The 21392-nt window shown below is 45.8% G+C and overlaps 1 protein-coding gene across 1 annotated transcript in view; it reads right to left on the bottom strand.

The window, feature by feature from the left end:
* Window positions 1-10842: 10842 nt before the first annotated feature.
* ESR1 (estrogen receptor 1) overlaps window positions 10843-21392 on the bottom strand; it is a gene marked incomplete at its 3' end in the record, with an annotated part of 276093 nt that continues 265543 nt past the window's right edge. The window contains exons 7-8 of the mRNA XM_080700149.1: window positions 14602-14785; window positions 10843-11077 (exon numbers count right to left, since the gene is read on the bottom strand). Of these exons, the coding sequence (XP_080556275.1) occupies window positions 10843-11077; window positions 14602-14785 (419 nt within the window). The remainder of the gene's footprint in view (window positions 11078-14601; window positions 14786-21392) is intronic.

Here is a 21392-nt window from a genome sequence, read left to right as displayed (position 1 = left end):
AGCTTATCAGAGCTTCCCATGCTTTGTTTTTAATCTTTTTAGGGAGAAGAATGTCTCTTAGAATCTTCTCTTTATGCTGTGGCAAACACACCAGCACCCTCATTGCAGGAGACCTGCCCCCTCCACAAGCCCGTCAGTACCCGGGGCGATCCTGGCAAGGCTAAGCCCAGGCGGGCCAGGCCTGTCTTTCACTCTCCCAGCCCTTCCGGTGGCTCCGGCCTCCGCCAGTGGGCTAGAGGGTGCCCACCCAGGCGCGAGCACTTCCGGGCCTCCCGCTGCCTTTCCCAGATGCCCGCAGGTGCTCTCTGGCTCTTACCCTCCTCCTGCACAGGGAATCAGCCTCTGGGTGACACCTGACAGTGACCTGCCACCTCTGAGCCACAGCCTGGGCCTGTATTCGATAGGCCCTTCAGCTGATGATGGGATTCATATTTACAAAGGGTTGTAATACAGAAACAAACAAACAAAAATGCCTAAAATACTTATTCTCTAATACTTTACCATAAAGGTTGGCTGACCCCTGCAACAGGGAGGTCCGCTGGACTCCTTTCTCCTAAGAAACTTCTGGAACGCATCCCTGCAGGGGCAGCTGGGCACCCAGTGCTCTCCCATGCTGCCATCTGACTGCCACTTGGGGTTTTTCCCTGAAAACACCTCTATGGCTCCCATTTAGAATGCTTCCTTTCTTTTTCTTTCCCCTCTGTTTCCCTGGTGGTGGCCGGGGGCAGGGCTTTACCATTTGTCTTCAGAATGGGACGGTCCTGGCATGGGCGTCACCTCCCTGGGCTCCCACCCTCTTCGCACACAGGGAACCTGGGTCTGGATGACACCAGCTGGCTCTCTCTCCTTTCTAGGTGGCCTTGTAATCCTTTAGAGACCTAACCAGTTCAGGCAGGTGCTGAGAGTGGAGTCTCCAGTTCCTGAGGGGAGCTGAGGGCTGGGAATTAAATTCCCCAGCTGGGACACGAGTAGAAATGGGGCGCAGGCTATTTGAAAGAGTATCAGTTCTATCTCTCTAACTCATCTCTTCTCTATGATTGCAGAAATAAATGAAAGTTCTGCCATACTGGCATAGCTTCCCTTGCCTTCCCTTTTTTTTTTTTTTTTTTTTTTTCATAATACTAGAGATAGAACCCAAGGGCATTCTACCTCTGAGACACACCGCTAGCCCTTTTCATTTTATTTTATTTTTTATTTTTTGTCTTGGAACATGGTCTCACAACTTGATAAGAGTCTTGCCAAGTTGCTGAGACTGTCCTCAAACTTGTGATCCTCCTATCTCAGCCTCCAAATACTGGGATTCCATGTGTGCACCTCCATGCCTGGCTCCCATTGTTTTTAAACCTAGGCCAAAGGTCACTGCTTTTCCATAGATTGGTAGAAGTTGGAGCCACATTGATTTCTATAATTTCTGGGTCCAGGACTTTCTCCTGTCTGGGCCCAGTAATCCTGGGTTTAAGTCAGTTGATGCCAACATTGCCAAGTAATTAAAATAAACTTGTATACCCAATCCTTCTATCTTTTCATAAGTCCACTTATATAGGTTGAACATCCCTAATCTGAAAATTTAAATGCATCAAAATTTTTCAGCTTTTTAGTGCTGGCATAATGCTCAAAGAATTTTGGATTCTGGAACATTTCAGATTTTTTTTTTTTTTTTTTTTTTTTTGGTGTTACTGAGATTCCTGGAAACGCTTCTACCTCCAGGCTACACTCCCAGACCTATTTTTATACTTTTTTTGGAAACAGGATCTCTTAAGCCAGCACAGCTGGCTTCGAACCTGCGCGATCCTCCTATCTCTGCCTCTCAAGCGCAGGGATTACAAGCGTGCGCCACCACGCCCGGCAACATTTCAGATTTTGAATATTTTGGTTTAGGGTGTCCAACTGGTAGAGTCTATGTAAATATTCAAAAAGATCTTCTAAACCCTCTGATTCCAAGCATTTCAAATAAAGAATACTCAACCAATACACATTTCTTTAGCGTTCAGGAATGGTAGGGTTATGAGGATTTGGGGGTGTGATTTAAAATAGTTATTAACTAACGGTCACCTGTTCTGGTTTGCAACCTTTTCTCTTGCATGAAGCACCTAGAAGCCCTATTTGGGTACCTTCCCTTCATTTGAAAACAATGCTCCCCTGATGTGGTGAAGCCTCAGAACTGGCCTGACCTGTAGTCCCAGAGGGAAGGGAGTTACATGCCCAACAGCTCCCAGAGGAGGTGACATGCCCACAGAGGCTGACTGCAGGCTCCCTCCTCCTCACCTCCAGCTATGGTCGGGGGCCCAGGGCACTGAAAAGTATTCTTTCTGTTTATAAATGCGGGAATACTCAGGACTCTTAACAGCTTAAACTCCATCGAGTGTGAGTGAACTTACGGATTTGATTAGCCAATGTAAATGTTTTCCAGGTCACCCGCCCCTCCTGGCCTTTCCCACAGACACTGACTTCTCACGCGAAGGCTGCTGAGGGCAGCTGCAGAACGGCAGAGGCCAAGTGCTCAGAGGGCTCACAGTGCCCTGGACCATCAGGGTTGGCGCTTGAGAGCGCCGTCCCTGTCCCAGCCCCAACGCAGCACTGAGATTGTTCTAGCCAGTTTCAAATTTTGCTTTCTAAAATGTTGGTCCTAATGCATCCTTGCTTCTGTTTTATTTTTCCACTTTTGCCTAGTTAGGATCAAAGCTTTTCCTTTGTTCATTCTGCTCAAATGCCCAGGGCCTTGGTCCTGGTCCTGGTCTTAGGGAGATAGGGGTGGTCAGCATCTGATGGGAGGCACTGAGCCTGGCTCAGGTACCAGCACACTCTGCAGTGGGTCCTGCTGCTACAGGAGAACCGCTCAGGAGAACCACCTGAGAAGGCCTCAGATCATCAGCTGGAACTTGAGCTCCTGGTGACCAGGCCCAGGGGAAAATCACTCTTCTGGCAGAAAGTTCCCTGGCATGACCTCAGAAACTAAGAGCGCAGTGCCCACTAAGCTTGGCTCCAAAAATAGCTAGTGACCTCCCCAAATGCATATTCCTGAAGAGAGCATTTCCAGACTGAGGGAAGCTTACCAGGTAGAAGGCTTGCCACCATTTATTTTTTCACGCCAGGAAGTGGCCCATGACAGACCCTTTCTCTGGAACATACCCCTTTGTTCCATACTGTATATAGATGTCCCCTGAAGTCCTCATGTATTAATGTTCAGAGTCGTGTATTTAAGTCACGAGGGCTTAATATAAACAGTGGATACATTTGTTGTAATGGATTTACTAGGTGGTAACCCAGGCAGGTGGAGTGAGGCTGGAGAAGATGGGTCTTTGGGAGTATGGCTTGAGGAACTATCATTTTGTCTTTCCATCCCCTTGCTGCTGGCTAGCTCTCTTGCTTCTGGCCTCTGTAATGGAGAGTATAACCCCTGCTCTCTCTCTCTTTTTGCTTCACACTGCCATGCCCTGACCTCTGGCAGACCTGGACTGACTTACACTGAAACTTTCAAATCTCCAAAATTTGTGAGCAAATTCCTCCCCCTAAGTTGTATGATCAGGTTTTTTGGATCACAGTAGTGGGAAATTTTTCGAAGACACATACCATCTCCCACTCAGGGGGAACTGTTCCAGACTCTTTTTCTAGCATAACCCCTTTTTCACAGCCTTCTCTTAAACCCTACCACCATCTCCCTAAATAAATCTCTTATGCTCTCCTATTTTTTGTTTGTTTGTTTGTTTGAAATCTTTCTTGTTGGAAAGAGCAAGAATCGAGGAAAATATCATGCTCTGTAACAATTTATTTCTATGGGAGATTGTTGCCCTATAACATTTCTACTCTAGTATGTGAATGGGTGTTGAAAAGCAAAGTTAGCATTTTTTCTGGTCCTCCAGTACAATGTCATTGGCGTTCTGTGACTTTCAGTGACCTCCGGGGAACTTGAAATGGTACTTCTCACCATTCAAATATAAGGTCAGGAAGCCTCATTCTGGGCCTGCCCTTCACAAGATTCCTGACCTTGGGAAGGTTACATACCTGTGTTATGCCTCGCCTTCCTCATCTGCAAAATATATCATATTTTTACTCTCAGAAGGGAGCTGGAAAGAGTGCCTAGAAATATGGAATAATGCAAGTACCTGGCACTGGAAAGCACTTGGTAAGTGGTACTTTTGTGTGTATAAGTATATGTGTGTGGTTTTTCTCAGGGTGTGTTTCAGTCAACATTCTCACCTGGCCACCATAACTTAGAGAAAGAAGATTTATTTGCTCACAGTTCTGGAGATTTAAGGGATCCAGCCCATGTTAGGCTAGTTACACCTGCAGAGCTCAGGGCGTGACATCGGGAGGCAGAGAAACAGTGATCAAGGGAGGAGGGACCATATATAACCCCAAGGCCATACCTCCTTAGCAACCAAGCATGGATGCCTTGACTATGGATGCATGGGGGACATTCATTTCTAAATTCAAAAGGAAGTAAAGGAGAATCAAACACTTCGATCTATTAAGAGAACCTCTTCAACAGTACTTGAGACTGTATGCATGCTGTCTAGTCCACACAGACTTTCTCCTGCTTTGGAAAGATTTCCTCACCCTTACCTTCAACCTGGTGGCCCAGGCCATCCACTAGCAGTTCCATTGATAAAACATATCTCTAACTTGAATGAACCTTTTTTTCCTTCTCTTAGCTCTACTCTTTTTGTGGTATTTATAAATTCTTCAATTGTAAGCTATCATAGATGTGATCTTAGAACTGCATCTGTGGTGCACATAGTTCAAATAATGAAAACTGAATAAAAGTGTTACTTCCAGAAAGCATGCATTTAATATTTTGGGAAAAGAAAATCTATGCCCGATAATTCTAAATTTAAATGTCCCCAAGGTCTTGAGTGTAGGTATCATTGGAGAATATGAACCATAGCTGAGTTAAATCACCCTTTAGTCAGGTGTTCCCCCAGTGACACACCCCACTGAAAAGACTAGGAAGTTCCAAGACTCTGAAATAGCTCCTTGGAATCGAGTGATTTAAACATGTGAATAACCTAACCCAGCCTAATAAAGAAGTCAACCAGCCACGTATTGTAGAGGATTCTGGAAAGAGAAAAACTATGTCTTTAGATGACCTTCGTGGATGAGCCCCTGTGGACTTCACAACAGCACCTCCAGGCAAGTGGTGCTGTTATCTGTCTTCATGCATGATTTGGATGTGATTTCTGCATTGGAAGCTTGGTCCTCACTGTAGTGACTCTGAGAGTGGAACCTTAAGAAGTGGGGCTTAGCCGGGCGTGGTGGCGCACGCTTGTTATCCCCGCGCTTGGGAGGCAGAGACAGGAGGATCGCGCAGGTTCGAAGCCAGCACCTGCACTGGCTTAGGAGACCCTGTTTCCAAATAAAAAATATAAAAATAGGTCTGGGAGTGTAGCCCAGAGGTAGAAGGGCTTCCAGGAACCCCAGTATCATAAAAAAAAAGAAAAGAAAAAAAGTGAGGCTTAGAACAAGGTAATTAGGTCACCGGGGTTCTGTGCTCATAAGGGATTAACGTGGTTCTCCTGGGGTTCTAGTTAGATCCCTGAAGGGAGGGTTGCTGGCCTCAACGAGCTCCCTGGCTTCCTGACTCATCATGTAATCGTGCTCACATTCAATCAAAATGCCATCTGCTATGCGGCTCTCGCAGGATCGGGCTCCATGGTAATTGGATCTCGAGCCGCCAACATTAGAAGCTAAATAAACCTTTTCTTACTAAATTTTCTTGCCTCAGTTCTTCTGTCATAATAGCAATGGAAAACAGATGAGTAGGCTTTATAAGTGAAGAGATTGAGGCGCAGGGTGAACTGGCCAAAGGCACATGATAAATATGTAGATAAGGACTCCAACTGAGTAATCTAGCTGAGAGCCTGTGTGTCTATGATGTGATGTCGCCTCTCAATATATGCCCCTCTCCCTAATCCAGCAGTTTAGTCACAAAGAGGGAGCTCACTTATAGCCGTGAGAAGGAAAGATGTCCCGAGTCGAGACCCAAGCTGGGAATGGACCAATCATCCTGCTTTATCTCATGATAAGAAGACAGGTTTTGAGTGAGTTATATGTGTTTCAGACCATCCATCTATTCATGCACTCATTTGTTCATAAATAACTGCTCTGAAGCTTCCTTCTCCCCTATGCTGGAACTAGGCATTAGAAAGCAACTACTGTTTTAATGAGAACCTCATTTACTCCTCAGAATCATCCTGCAAACTAAATGCTATTATCACCATTCTGTTGACAAGCTGAAGCTCTGAAAAATAAAGTAGCCATGATCCTAAAACATGCACGTAATGGAGCTAAGAACTAAGGCCAAGTCTGTCAATGTTTATACCCCTGAACTCAGTGTTACAGACCTGGGGGAGGGCAAGAGGGGGCAGGTCTGGTATTCAGACTCACTGTGTTCTACAGCTCCTTAAGGCACTTTGGTTTCACACGATTAGTAGCGAACAATTAAGAAGTGAAGCGCTTAAAGAATTCATTGTCTTTAGTTTAATTCTTTATTTGAACATCAAATAGTTTGAGAAAATGGTTTACAGGTGCTCAAGCATCCCGCTGAATTCGTTTACTTTTTTTTAAGGTGCAAAAGAGGTTTACAAGTGTGTTTCATTAAACAAAGCAAAGCTGCAAAAAAATGGAATCACATCAGTAACAGTATGCATCGGCAGAAGAGCATATTAGTCCATCAAACACAATTTGGCATTCGGAGCCTTTTCCCATAAAACAAGAGCTCTACACTGAAGAATATGTAGTGAACCAAAAGCATCATTTTTATCTGTGAAAGAACAAAAACTGGCATAATGTCACTTATTAATTCAAGTCTCTGTGACCAATGACCTCTCTGCGGACACAAAGGGGTCCATGTCTTAGGCACCTGCTCATGGGACGGTATGTTGTTTCCAGGGTGCACAGCTCTGTACACATACGCTAAAGATGAGTTTGGAACGTGGCAGCATTTACGTGTTTAAAAAGTTCAGGCACATTTGGATGCAAAAAGAAAAAGAGGATAGAATAGAAATATTTCTCGAGTCTCCAAAAGACAGTGCAAAATCGATGTCCCATGATAGAGGCAGCGATTACTTAAAAAAAAACAATTTTAAATGACTTAAAAGGAAACCACACATTAAATGGAAATGAAATGCAGTTAAAAACAGAGCATAATCACATTGAGGAAAAGATGGATATTTGGGACCACAGTTAAATTCATTTGCTCCAGTTGAAAGTGAGTAAATTTTCAGGGGGTTAATCTAGGACGTGTGCAGTGTCAGCTGGATCAACCTCTCAAGACTTGCACCAAAGAGAATCATGGTTGCCTTGTTACCTTTCAAAGAACCAGTTTCCCCCAGCAGATTTGCCTGTGACTATTAGACATTACTGTGGTCCTAGTGATCATTCCCAGTATCCACAGATCATCTCAGAGTTGGAAAGTATGAATAGGAAGGGAATTGTAGTTGGTTAGTTGGCTTCATGTAGTAGCATTAGGAGCTCTCTAAACCAGTGGCCTTAATCAATGGCTCTTTCAAGGTGTGAGATTTCAAAGTGAGAATATCTTAGTGTGTGTAGAAGTAAATGATCAGTAAGTCACTTGTTTATTCAGCCCCCAAAAGGCATAGGATATGACACGGTCAGACATATTTGTGAGACAACTAGGGAGATCTATCAAAGACTGCACTTCCTTGAGGGCTAGATGTTGCAATACATTGATAGTGTCCTCTCTTTGGACTACCTAGTCTTTCTTATGACTGCAGGATAGCATTATGGAATCATTACAGCAAGTTAGGCCATGGCTTTGAGAAACTCAGACCCCTCGCTATTCTTTGGACGTCATTGCCAATGCCACTCTCTTCCCTAGAACTCAAGCTGCCATTTTGGAAACAGCAGTCATTTTTGGATTACAGTGCAGAAGTGGAATACTGAAACTTGGCACTTACCCTCAGCGCCAGAATACTTTCAATATTCTTATTCCCATTTTTCCCATTCTTCCAATTCCCAAGCCCACTTCTCTACCCTACCCTGACCCTCCAGGAGGATCTTGACTTTAAAAGTTTAAATCACCTCAAAGTGAGGGAAAAGCAGTTAAGTGATTCTCCAGCGCGCCCCACACACACCACAGCAACGACGGCTGAAAAATCTCAGCAGTTCATGATTGGCACTTCAAATTAGGCTTAAAAAAAAAAAAAAAAGATTTCCAAAGTTGTTTGAAACTCCTGGGCTAACATTTTAACCCTCTGATGTTCTCTGCCCATTTCATACGTAGTAGTATCTTAACACGAATATGAACACAGTAGATGAAAAATGTAAGACCCTCCACTGTACTCCTGTTTGGATTTAGCTGGTATTACATCATCTATAGTCCTAGAGGTTTTTTTTTATTTTGTTTTTATTTTTTTTAAAAGAAAAATCTCAGTATAAACATTAAAAAGAACCCACTGACCCATTAGCTACTATCCAAAAATATTACTACTGATATTTTGGTAAAAGCAAAATTAGCTGCCCTGAATAATTTTCCTTTTCAGGCATAATCTCTGCTACATAAGATTGTCTATCATTCGATATCCAACAATAGGCATGTGGGTTAGTGCTATTTTGTCTACTGTGGATACAAAACTTGATATGAAATGTGATCTTCATTTAAATGAATAATCACCAGGCTTTAGGCATCAATAACTGCATACATGACAAGGTAGCTTGAAAAATATACAAAAGAACTAAATATTTTTCCCTTGGTTTTTGCACATTAACCCAGTCAAATTAAATCCAGAACAGAATTATTACATTCAATTGTCTGATAAACAAGCAATGTAATTTCAAAAAAATATATATCATACTATATAAGGTGCTTCTTAAACAAACAACAAAAGAATTATGTTCTTAAACATATCCCAAACACAGATACATAAAATTGCCCCAAAATTTAGATGCACATATATAAAAAAAAATTTTTTTTTGGCCCTCTCGGTTTCCCAGTCCTTTGGTAGTAACTTAACTGGGCAACCAGAAATTAATGAAATTCACTTTTCCAAACAAGACCTACCAAGAGAAGCCTAGCAGCTCATCTGGGTTCTTGGCTCACCACTCAATGGGGTTCGAATCATAGACCATGAAGTCAGAGAAGGAAACCAAACTTTCTTTTTAGTTACAAAAGGGAAATAACCCATAATTCCTCTAAGCAAAACAAAGGCCCAGGGAAGGTGACCCTGTGGCTGGGCCGAGCCTTTCAATTTTAGCCTGTTGGTCAAAAGATTCTTGTGACCCAATTCTGGTTTCATTCTACTGAAGTTTAAGGACATGGGCTGGGGAAGGGAGGGAGGGATCATTTATCCCAAGGCCACACTAGCTGATTTTGGGGTGAGCTCTGAACAACCAAAGGCACAGTCCCAACCCAGCCCGGGTTCCAATCCCTGCCCTCCTTCCCTGCCTGGAGCCTGCTGGGCTGACTGAAGGAACACAGCTATCCTCCGTAGCTGCCTCTGATGAAGGCCACAGGGGAAATGAAGAGGTGATTGCCCTGTGTATCCCAGGGCAGCCCCGCTCTTCGGTCCGGTGCCTGCAAATTGTACCCCAGGGAGCTGCAGCCCGTGACCCCACCACCTTGAGTAAGGCTGACCTTCATCACAGTTGCACCCAGCTTCTCTTCTTCCATGTTATTTTGTAGCCACAATCATCATGGCCCTCACTGACTGGCCCGCATCCCATGAAGAGGAGAAGGAGGAGAGGGAAAGGAGGGGAGGGGAAGGAAGAAAAAGGGGATGAGAAAGAAGAGAAAAAGGAAGAAGGGGGGGGGTAGGAGCAGGAAGAGAAGGATGGGGAGGAGGAAAGGGAGGATGAATCACCAGGGCTGGGCTCTGGCTCACTTAAACGGCCCTTCATCATGGCTGGGCCCCTACAAGTAAATAATGCAAAGTAAACCACATGGGGAGGATCCAAGTAGAGTGCCCTCTGCTGTTGAACACAAGACCCCACCAGGACAAGTCTTGAAGGGGCTTTTGCAGCAAGTGCTGGGGGCAGAGGGCTTTCTTTTATAAAAGTGAAAATAAAAAAAACTAGAACTTATACCTCATACAGGGAGATTGATCTACATGGGGGTGACTTAGCTGAAATCAACGTGCTATTTCCCACAGGCCCTTGGGAAGCAATAATTATAACCAGAACCAGGGACCTGTTTGTAGTGCTATGGAAAAGTCAGCAGGAGAGATTTCAGCAAGCCCCAAGGTGCAGTTAGTAAGTCCATGGGCTTGGCAATTAGGGGATCTTCCCTCCCTGCATGCATCTTGTATTCCTATAGGGGAAACGAGTAGGCAATCACCGAATAGTGTGCTGCAGCCATGCAATGGAGCGAAACAATAACGGTATCACTTTCACGAAGTGATGTGTTACTATAGGAATACAAGAAGACGCTGTAAGGAACCCTTGAGCTAGCTTTCTCCAAGTCATCAATTAAAGGAGCCACTTTAAATTCTTTCCTGAGGCTTATTCTTGGAGCCATCACAAAGTGCTTATCAGAAGTGAAATGTCAACTCTCCAGGCCCGGGCCTCGACAAGTAGTTTCAATGCACAGTCATCTCATAGGCTGAGTTCGGTCGTGAAGAGTTACAGGAATCCTCATTCTCAGTAAGGTAGCAAAGGGGGAAAGAGAGCTGTTACCAAGATTGAGCCCTGAAATCCCTTTGGCTGTTCCCAACAGAAGATGTGTCACTAAGAACTGAGCAAGCAAATGAACGACCACTCATACTGGAAAACCACTGGCGGCGGGTGCATGCCAGAGCGTACGCAGGAGACAGATTTCCGCTAAGGTGATGCATGACATGGGTGAAATGCTGCAGGGATTCTCAGAGCCTTGAGGGAAGCCGAGCGCACTCAGTTGGTGTTGGAGAAGCCCTCTGCTTCGGGGGGGATGTAGTATGTTTGCAAGGAATGTGCTGCTATGGAGCCCGTGGTGGCCAGCTGGCTGTGGCTCTGCTCGTCGGGGGGCACTCCCTGGCGGCTGGAGGGGGCGTGCAGGCGGTGGGCGTCCAGCATCTCCAGCAGCAGGTCATACAGGGGCACCACGTTCTTGCACTTCATGCTGTACAGATGCTCCATGCCTTTGTTACTGGGAGGAGGAGGTACAGAGAGGACCACGTTAGACATCAGCTGAGCCCTGAGACACTGGGGTCCCTAGGAAAGGGAAGGAAGAGAAACTCCAAAGACCTGTGTAAGCCAGTCCATTTCAAGGCCCCTTTTAAGATGGAATCTAGAGAGGACTGGGGTAGGGAGTGTCTTGCGAGATGGACGTGATTTTTATTGCCCCTTCCTACCGGGGAAGCCCCACCCCTACAAAGACACTCTCTCTCAGCCACTTTCAGGGTGGTTTTTATGCAGGTGACAGCCTTCCACGGCTGGCTGACATGAGACCTTATTCCCCTCTGTCACCCTTACATCCAAAATGAGAATACAAGATACATAGCCAGGTAAGAGTGAGGTTTGGAAATCTGTGAAGCAGTTAGGAAGCTCCCTTGCTTAAACTTACAGAGGCTTCCCAGAGAACTCAGAATAAACCAGAAATGTCTGCCCACATTCTCCAGGGACTAACAGACACCCCCGCCTCCTCACAGAGATCAGCCGGCCTTGCATCCCTGGTGCACACTCTCCTTACCCCAGTTCCCCTTAAAGGAACTAAGATCCTTCCAGACTCACTGAGCCCATGGGCGGCCAAGTTGAATAATTTTGAAAACATTGCCCTCTTTCCGGAGACCCTTCCCAAGTCTTCAAATGTCCCCTCCAAGGTTCCCAAGGCCCTGCACCACAGGGACCTGAGAGCAGAGGCATAATTACATTCTCCCATCTTGCACAAGTGTGATTTCAAGTTCACAGGGCTAGGGAGAACCTGTCATTTGTTCATTGGGTCTTTACTCATGAATTCACTCATGTGCTCAGTAATAATATGGGCCCTGGTGGTGCACACCTGTAACCCCAGCATTTGGGATACTGAGACAAGTGGATCACAGGCTCTAGGCCATCCTTAGCAATTTAGCAAGACATGGTTTTTATTTATTTGTTTGTTTTTGCTTATTATAAAAATTTTAAATAATTTTTTTATTTTTATTTATTTTTATTTTTTTGGTGGTACTGGGGTTCCTGGAAACCCTTCTACCCCTGGGCTACACTCCCAGACCTATTTTTTATACTGACCCAGACCTACTTTTATTTGGAAATAGGGTCTCTTAAGCCAGCGCGGCTGGCTTCGAACCCGCGTGATCCTCCTGTCTCTGCCTCCCAAACGCAGGGATTACAAGTGTGTGCCACCACGCCTGGCTTATTATTTTTATTTTTAAAAAGGCTAGGAGTATAGCTCAGAGGTAGAATAACTCTAGGTTCAATCCCCAGCACAACAAAAGTTAACAATAACGTGTGAGCAAATACTACAAGCGAATCTTCATATATAATACCCTGAAGGATAAAAAGAAGAAACACACATTATTTTTTTAAGAAGCTCACAATTTTGGAAGGTTGGATAAACTTCTTGCCATTTGAGCTCAAGAATGAATGAAGGCCCCTTCAAGACAACTTGGCCTTTTTTTTTTTTTTTAATATCTTGGTCTTTTCCTTATAGTGATTTTTTTTTTTAATTCCTAGGGTCCTGGTGTAAGCCCTAGGTCATGAGAGTTTCATCCCATGAACACCTGTTCCTTAGTTTCACCATTGCACATCATTGTCATTACTGTCGAGTTTTTGAATTATGTAATAGAGAATCCATTATTTTCTGTATATGTCCCCTAAGCTGAGCTCTGCTCATGAGAATGCTATCCACTGAGCCCTCGGGCAGCCAAGTTGCATCATTACGTAGGATAGGAATGTGACTAAGTTCACCTTTTGACCTAGAATGATTCTATTTCCTCTGTTGCTGTTCTCTCTTGGATCTTTTAGAAAATATTCACTGAGTATTTACAATGTGCCCAGCCCTGTGCTGGGCTGCAAAGAAAGCAAGACAAAGTGTGGTGCGTCATCTGGAAGGCAGATCCGAGTCTAATGGGCCAGAAAGACAATAAAACAGGCAACAATAGTAGAGAAGAACAAGACTTAAAGGTCAGGCCATGCTTCCTTGTGAGGAGTTATATCCATGTGGTGATGGGCTAGATTGCTGTTTAGAAATGCCCAAACACAGCCGGGCGTGATGGCGCACACTCGCAATCCCAGCATTTGGGAGGCTAAGACCGGAGGATCGTGGTTCGCAGACAGCCTCAGCTACTTAGTGGGGCTCTTTGCAACTCAGTGAGACCCTGTTTCAAAATAAAGAATTAAAAATAGGGCAGGGGGCATAGCTCGGAGGTCGAATGCCCCTGGGTTCCATCCCCAGACCCGCAAAAAAAAAAAAGAAAAGAAAACAAGAAATGCACATACACATACGTCCATCACCACCACATGCCTAGGATCCTTAACTTTGGGATTCAACACCTGACTTGCCTGCCTAGTGGACTGTTAGGGGACATGATGTAATGCAAGGGTTAAAATGCCCAGGCCAAACAAGCTTGTTTTCTTGTGCCTCTGGCTTCGCTAGGTGAGCATGTCCCAGCTGTCCTGTGGGAATAAGGGGAATGATACAGAGGCAGGTAAAAGTGCCAGGTGGCCCACCTGCAAGACTGTAGCTTGAAGCCATCTCCCACCTGTGCCCACAGGTGTGTGACTAGAGCCACCTGAGATCAGCAGAGCTGCCTGGTCCTTCTGTAACAGGAGGCAGAGCCTCCCAGATGATTAGGGGAGCAGAAATGGGGCTATCAGGATGTCCCAATACCTCATAAAATAAAGAGGTAACATAACATTTATCTAAAACCAATGAGAAGCCTCAGACATGTTTGAAGCAGGGAGATGACATGATCTGATTTAGTTTTAGAAAGATCACTCTGGTGAGGTGATGGAGATTGGATTAGAAAGGATGGAGGCTGCCGGGCGTGGTGGCGCACGCTTGTGATCCCCGCGCTTGGGAGGCTGAGACAGGAGGATCACATGGGTTCGAAGCCAGCCCCAGCTACTTAGTGAGACCCTGTTTCCAAATAAAATATAAAAAAAAACATCTGGGAGTATAGCCCGGAGGTAGAAAGCCTCTGGGTTCCACCCCTAGTACCACCAAAAAAAAAAAAAAAAAAAAAAAAAGAAAGAAAGAATGGAGATTACTGGCAGGAAGACACATTGTGGGGCTGCTACAGAAACTCAGCAGGAAATAATAATGGTAACTGGCGACTTGATAAGAGGAGTCTCAGCTGGAGTTGGCATCTTGCCAGGGAGTCTGTCCCTTAGGGTTTCTGTGGGGACGCAGGGACAGCAGGACTGGGACATAGTAATGGCTGTGCCCTGTGCCTTCAGCAGAGGCACATGCTCACTGACTCCTGCGACTGTCCTCTTCCCCCACCCCAAAAGGCCCTGCACGTGCTTCAAATGGAAAGTTCTACCACTTTTCTAGGAAACCTTCCCTGACACTTGCCCAGGCACTGGGGAGAAACAACGTCTCCTTCTCCATCTTCTCAGAACATGTGAGCTTATTACATGCCCCAAACTTCAAAAGGTGTTTTCCAGAAGTGGGCAATGGCCTTCCTGGGCCAGCCGTCAGCAGGGCCTCTCCTGCGGGTGACCGGGCCTCACCTCATATGGCGGATGTGGGAGAGGATGAGGAGGAGCTGGGCCAGGCGCCGGTGCTGTTGCTGCAGGGTCAGGCCCGCCTTGGCCATCAGGTGGATCAGCGTGTCTGTGATCTTGTCCAGGACTCGGTGGATATGGTCCTTCTCCTCCAGAGACTTCAGGGTGCTGGACAGGAACGTGTACACTCCTAAATGTGCACACACAGAAAGAGAGAAGAGGGGAGCTCAAAAAGGATAGGAAACAGGGAGTGTCTCTGGGACCTAAGGATGAGCCAGGGCCCTTCCTTGCATGGCTCTGGACTCATCTGAAACCAAGCACTTCAGTGAAATTCCTAATGCATATGCATGTCTAGGAGCCCCAAGAAGCTAGTGTGACCCAATGTTTGAGCCAAGATTCCCAAGAAGAGACTGCCATCCTTGGGGATGTGATGGGGACACTAGCCACCCCTTCTTGGATCGGTCTGATACCAACAGCAACTGTCTAGTAATCCCAAGTATCACCCTATGGGGATGCCATTATTGTTGGTTTTCAGGGAAGAGATGCACTAACCTGCTAAGGTAACTGGGACAGCTGCACTTAGACTGTACCCAAACTCCAGCCCCACATCTGGTAGGAACAGCAGACCATCTTGGGCTATGTGGGGAACACCTGCCGAACCTCTCTGAGAGGACCCAGGGATGGGCTGAGTGCCTGGGAGGTGGTTTCTCCAGGAGGGATTTACTTTGCTCCTCTGTTTCTGCAGAGGCTTGGGAACTAAGCCTGAGCTGAAAGGTTTACGGTAGGAGTGGGTACAGAGGACTCAGGGACCAGACTCCACTGCCAGGCACTCTTCTCTTGCATCTCTCCTGCCAGCTAGGCTCAGGATCGAAGCTAGGCCATCATGGTGCTCTGGTCTTCTGAACAGCCCTAGTCTCAAGCTAGATAACCAGAGCCTGCTTCTGGGATTGTTTGTTTTTTTGTTTGTTTGTTTTTGCAGTGGGAAGCTTCAAACTCAGGGCCTAACACACACTAGGCAAGTGCTTTACCAATGAGCCCAGCCCCCAGTCTAGTGGGATTGTATATGCAGGTCATAAGCCAGAAATTCTTTCCTCTAGGGATGTCACGTCGGGAGATGAGAATGCTGTACGGGGCTTTAAAGAACCCCCTTCCAGCCCACGGAGCTCCACCCTGCAGAAGGGGCCTAGAAACAGTAGGCAGAGGGGAGAGTGACATGTATGTGGAGGGGAAGAGAAAGGAAAAGGGGGAGGGAGGTACAAGAGAGGGAGACATAGAGAGACAGACAGACAAAGAGACAGAAAAAGAGAGAGCGGCGAGAGAAAGAGACAGAGAAGGAGTGACAGAGACAGAGACACAGAGAGAGACAGAGAAAGAGAAGAAGAGAGAGGGAGAGACAGAGATAGAGAAAGAGATAAAAAGAGAAAGTGAGGGAAAGAGACAGAGAGAGAAAGAGAGGGAGAGAGAGACATAGACATAGACAGACAGACAGACAGACAGACCCCGGTTTCAGGTCCAGTGTCCCAGTTCTTGCATATTTCTCCTCTGACCTTTGAGCTTTCATAGCATCCTTCCTAACACGAATCAACAAATTTCCTCTGAGTGGGGTTCTGTGGTTTGCAAGGGGAAGAATCCTGGCCCCTGTGATAAGTTGTTGGCTCAGCCCCAGGACAGGAAGCAGGTGAGCAGATAGGCAACGAGGGCTGCCGAGAACAAGAACAGGGCAGGACACAGGTGCTCATCCTGGGGCTGCAGAGATGGACTGGCTGTCAACTAAACTCTCCAGGTGTGAGCTCCTCCTGCCCAATCGCATGTCTTTCAGGGATCACGTGACATGACTTCCTTCTCCCATTATGAGTTCGTAACAACAGTTTTTGGTGTACCTTGATTTAGCCCACTGGCCATCTCGTAACACATTCCTTCTCCTCCCTTCCCCTGTTCTCATCAGCACCTTCACATGAAAGGCTCCTGAGTTTATCTGCCCCCAACTTTACACAGGGAATACGGTGACAAGTTACTGTCCCCTCAGCAGCCCTGAGGGTGGGGACCAAAGGAAAGACCTGCACAGAGGAGCTGAGAGTAAACAGAGCTGTAACCCCCCAGCATGGAAAATGCCTATGGTTTCAAACAAACAAAGCAACAGCAATGAAAGGAGAGCGCTCAGGATCTCGGTTAGCCTGTGTTGACCAGAATCACGTAATGTTTGGTATTTCTAGGCACAGTGATCCCAGATGAGTAGAGCACAGAGTAGGTATGACGTGGGAAAAGGAAGAAGCTGCCCGATTACTTGGCTTGTGTTCCCTGTGGGCTGTTGACAGAGGAAGAATGTGTCCCTCAGAAAACTGGGCAAATGTCCAGGGGACGCAGGGCTGGATTGGAGGTAGTGGGTAGCATGGAGGTGTGCCCTGTGGGTTGGGTCAGGGGCCCTGGGCTGAGTTCCCCACTGGCTCTGCCCCTCTTGTTCCATCTTCTGTGTCATCAACCACATTCTAGTTTCATCTCCTACAGGTCCTGCCATGAGCTGGATATCCTGGGAACCCACCCAGGCCACAAAGCTGAGTCAATCCAATTGAGTGATGCAATTTCTACCAATTTCCTTTTTCTGTTGTTACCACCCAGGATGCTGGCCCCAGTCTCCAACAATCCCTTCCTTTTCAAGAAAAACTCCAGAATCAAGGCTCTCAAACGGTGTGGAGGTTACTGCCTGGGTTGGTAACCGTGGCGCATCAATTATCTCCCTACCGTGAGCCCAGTCGTGAAGCATACAAACCCTTCAGCAAACCCAAGGCCCGACATTTCACAATGCTCTTTCCAATGCAGGGGAATGATGTGGCGCCCAGATGGCCCTCACCCAGTTTCCTCTTGGGTTGCCAATTCTCCATCCTTCTCCATGATCACACATGCTTGGGTTCCTTCACCCAGAAGCATCAGTTCAGAGGCTACTATGGGTATCACCATGGGATCGGACAGGGATCCCAAGCCTTAGGTCCTCTCAAGGGTTAATATTCTATTTTGAGAGCAGAGAGTTCCCCTTGGAGAGAGAACTGTCTTAACTCTGACTCTCAGGATGCAGGGCATTCTCAGAACCAGCCTGTTATTCCAGTCCCTGCTTTGGCACTGATACAGCTTATCATCTCCTCCTCGTCAGCAGATGCTCCCGGGCTGTGCAAATATACGTAGAAATAAAAATACAGTCCTGTTGAGATGCCAGTAATTGACAACAGCAGCCATCATCCTTTTGGGCTTTTCTGGCAAAACACAGTGCATGTTTGCTGCCTGTTGCCTTTACGGAGCCCTTTGAGAAACAACAGCGGTCCAAACTCCCAGGATGCTCCAGGTGCTCTGGCAACCACATCACTGAGCAAGAGCAAACCAGGGTTGCTGGTAATTTCCATATCCCAGGTGGCCCCTGCTGGGCTAGAAGGCTCCCCACTGTTCCCAGCAGCAGGGTGCCAGCCAGCAGACCACGAGGGGGGCTTCAGAAGGAGCCTTGCGACAAGGCAGGCAGGCATTTGCAGCTTTGGGGGCTGCTCAGAATCCAGAAGATGGAGAGAAAAAAAAAAAAGAAAAGAGAAAAGAAAAACAATCTGTATGCCATTAGCCAGGCGTGAGGCATGGCTGGCCAATCTGAGCTGCTCCACATTCTGAACCTTGAAGCCACCATTGGGAGCTTTAGGAAGGGAAAGCCTGGTGGTCAGAAAGAATGTGGAGCCCCCCATGGAGAGAAGATCTTCTAGCTCTCTTCCTTCTCTGCCTCTGGTTAACTGCACTCTGCTTTTTGCCTTCTCTCGCCCTGCCCCACAGGAACCCTCCTTCCTATTACTCAGCTCTTTTCCAATGAAGTCTTCTGGATGCTGGAGAAAAGTAGGCTCAGAAGCTGCAGCCCACACGTGTCCTGGCTGTAACCGGAAGGACACAAAGGCAGCCCCACTCACAGCCCGTGGTCCCCCCTCGCCCTGCCTCCGATCTCCACTAGGGGGCACTGTTGCAGAGAAGTGAGGGATGGGCAGACAAATTCTCCAAGCAAGGCCACATTTTTTGTTTCATTTCCAAAAGGAAGAGTGTGACAGCAGGCCTGGGAAGTTCTTCAGTCTGTGGCAGCTTGATCAAAAAAAAAAAAAAAAAAAAAAAAAGAAAGGAAGAAAGAAAGAGGGAGGTGGATGGGGGTGGGGGTGATTCAAAGGGAAAAAATACCAAAGAAAACCAAGTCCATAGGTGTGTGTGATCTAGGCAAGGGTGTTGTTGCTGGCTTGGATAAGGAGGAATTCCCAGTCTTCACCCAGGACCCCGTGATGACTCAGCACAGCAGCATGTTGGGTTTTCTGCAGAGAATGGCTTCCACACCAAATGGGAGTTTTGCTCAGAAGTGCCTTGGGGGCCAACAGGCTGGTGAGCCCGTGTGTGCTCCACCTAAGGCTGTCATTCTTCCTGGGGGCAGCGTTGTCCCCAAAGAAGTGTCTGCACAGCTCATGGTTGCTACTGCCGCTCAGTGGAAGGAGCTGTGCTGGATGTACAACAATACACAGAATAGTCCCACAATAAAAGGGGTTTTTCTCTGTCTCTTGAAAGCCCTACTGAATACAATTTATTGCACCTAGAAAAGTTTTGAAAAGCAGGCTGGGGGTGGAGCTCAGTGGTAAAGCTTTGTCTAGCATGAGCAAAGCCCTGTGTTAAAACCCCAGTGTGCTCTCTCTCGCGCTCGCTCTCTCTCTCTCTCTCTCTCTCTCTCTCTCTCTCACACACACACACACACACACACACACACACACACACACACACACACGAAATGTCTAAGTTTCCAAAAGCTTTTACAAGGCTGCACCCGAAAGGTCCAGTATGCAAACTGGTTTGTAGACAGGGAAGCTTACACAGCATATATTTTCTCAAAATTATCAAATAGCCTATTCACTTTATGCAATCTGTCAATGACAGGTATTATATAAGCATTCTGAGCACACCTTTAGTTAAAATAATTTTGGTGTAAGTCCACAGGTTTTACAAAAACGACACAGTGGGTTGTAAATATTTATAGAGACGTAAGATTCTCCAAAGCAAAATTAGAACCAATGACCATAAAGTAGAACAGGTCAATGAAATATTGTGCTATTGCTTCCTATACATTTTAAAGTAATTTTATTAACCTAGCAAGAAATCCACTTGGTGAAAAGTACATCCTTCAGTTATTTAGGGGGTTTTGTCTTTCTCTCGTACATCGGCACTGCCTCCCGAGCTTCCCATACACAAGATGGCCCCTTGTACATGTTACTCTTTTCTTCTTCCAACTCATCATCTCTTCTGCATTGCCTAGCCAAAGGATGTGATCTCTAAAGTCTAAGTTTGAGAGACTGGCTTAACTGCAGTGGGTTATTAAGACATCATTAAGATACTCATCCTAAGTATCCTATGTTCCCTCCCCTATTAAGACAGAATATTTTTTTGTGGGTGGTACTGGGGTTCCTGGAAACTCTTCTAGCTCCGGGCTACACTCCCACACCTATTTTATACTTTTCGTTTGGAAGCAGGGTCTCTTAAGCCACAGCGGCTGGCTTCGAACCTGCGCGATCCTCCTGTTAAGACAGAATATTTGAAACAGCCTCATCCTATATCGTAACAAAGGAAAGCCTTTTGACAGTATGTTTAGACTAAAGAGCAGTTCCTTTGCAAACGTACTTAGCTTCTTCATTGTTTTTCACTTTAATAATCTTTGGTTTCCCTTGGCATGTTATTACTAGGTCTATTTAATTTATTTCTCTCATTTTTTCATACATAAATAGACCTTAGTTACTTTCTTTTCTTATTCTGACATCCATCTCTAGCGTACTTTTTTTTCCCCCTTGGACAGAAAGGCTTCTGATTGTCTACTTATCTCCAAACATTCATTATAAATGCCTGAAAGCACTTTATTATGTTTTCTACTTTTGTCGAGCCTGGACACCTGCATTGAAATATATATCATTTTGCCAGGTGTGGTGGCGCACGCTTGTAATCACCGCGCTTGGGAGGCTGAGACAGGAGGTTCGCATGGGTTCGAAGCCAGCCTCAGCTACTTAGTGAGGCTCTCAGCAACTTAGTGAGACCCTGTTTACAAATAAAATATAAACTAGGTCTGGGATTATAGCCTGGAGGTAGAAAGACCCTGGGTTCTACCCCTAGTACCATAAAAAAGGAATATATATCATTTTATTTTAAATACATTTAATATTATTTCTTCTTTATGTGATTCTTAGGAAAGTATACTTTTAAAATCTTGTAAATAGGTAAATTATTATTTACTTTTTAAATGTCAGGATAGTCTGGTAGGTTTATTTTTTTATTTTTTTTATTTTTTAGCTGACAACTTCAGATTTTTTTCTCCAAGGTTTGTAATTCCCAATCTTGGCTCTGTTTCAGAATCCGTTTTTGTTGTTTGTGGTGCTGAGGATGGAACCCGGGGCCTTGAACATACTAAGCAAGTGCCTGATCACTAAGCTACACTCTGGCCCTGCCTTTCAAAAATATTCTGTGAAGTTTTACAGGATGTAACTGCCCCGGATCCACTCTAACCTGATGTCGGGGAGCCCAGGGTGAAGCCTGATATCTATGAACTTAAAAAACAAAACACTTCTCCATTAATGAGGTGAGTGCAGCCAGGATGACTCATCATGGTGACCTTAGATTTTTTATTTTTGTCATATTGCTGCTACAGGTGCCTTATGGTGACACTGCAAGGACTGTAAGTATTTTACAACTTACTCATGACTAAATAAATTCATTTGTATAAAAAGGGATAAAATCAGAGAGATGTTGTGTATACCTCTTAC

The sequence above is a fragment of the Muscardinus avellanarius genome (assembly GCF_963383645.1).
Source record: "Muscardinus avellanarius genome assembly, chromosome: 8".
NCBI lineage: Eukaryota > Metazoa > Chordata > Mammalia > Rodentia > Gliridae > Muscardinus > Muscardinus avellanarius.
Note: the sequence above shows the minus strand (reverse complement) of the source record. Positions and strands in the feature narration are given on the sequence as shown.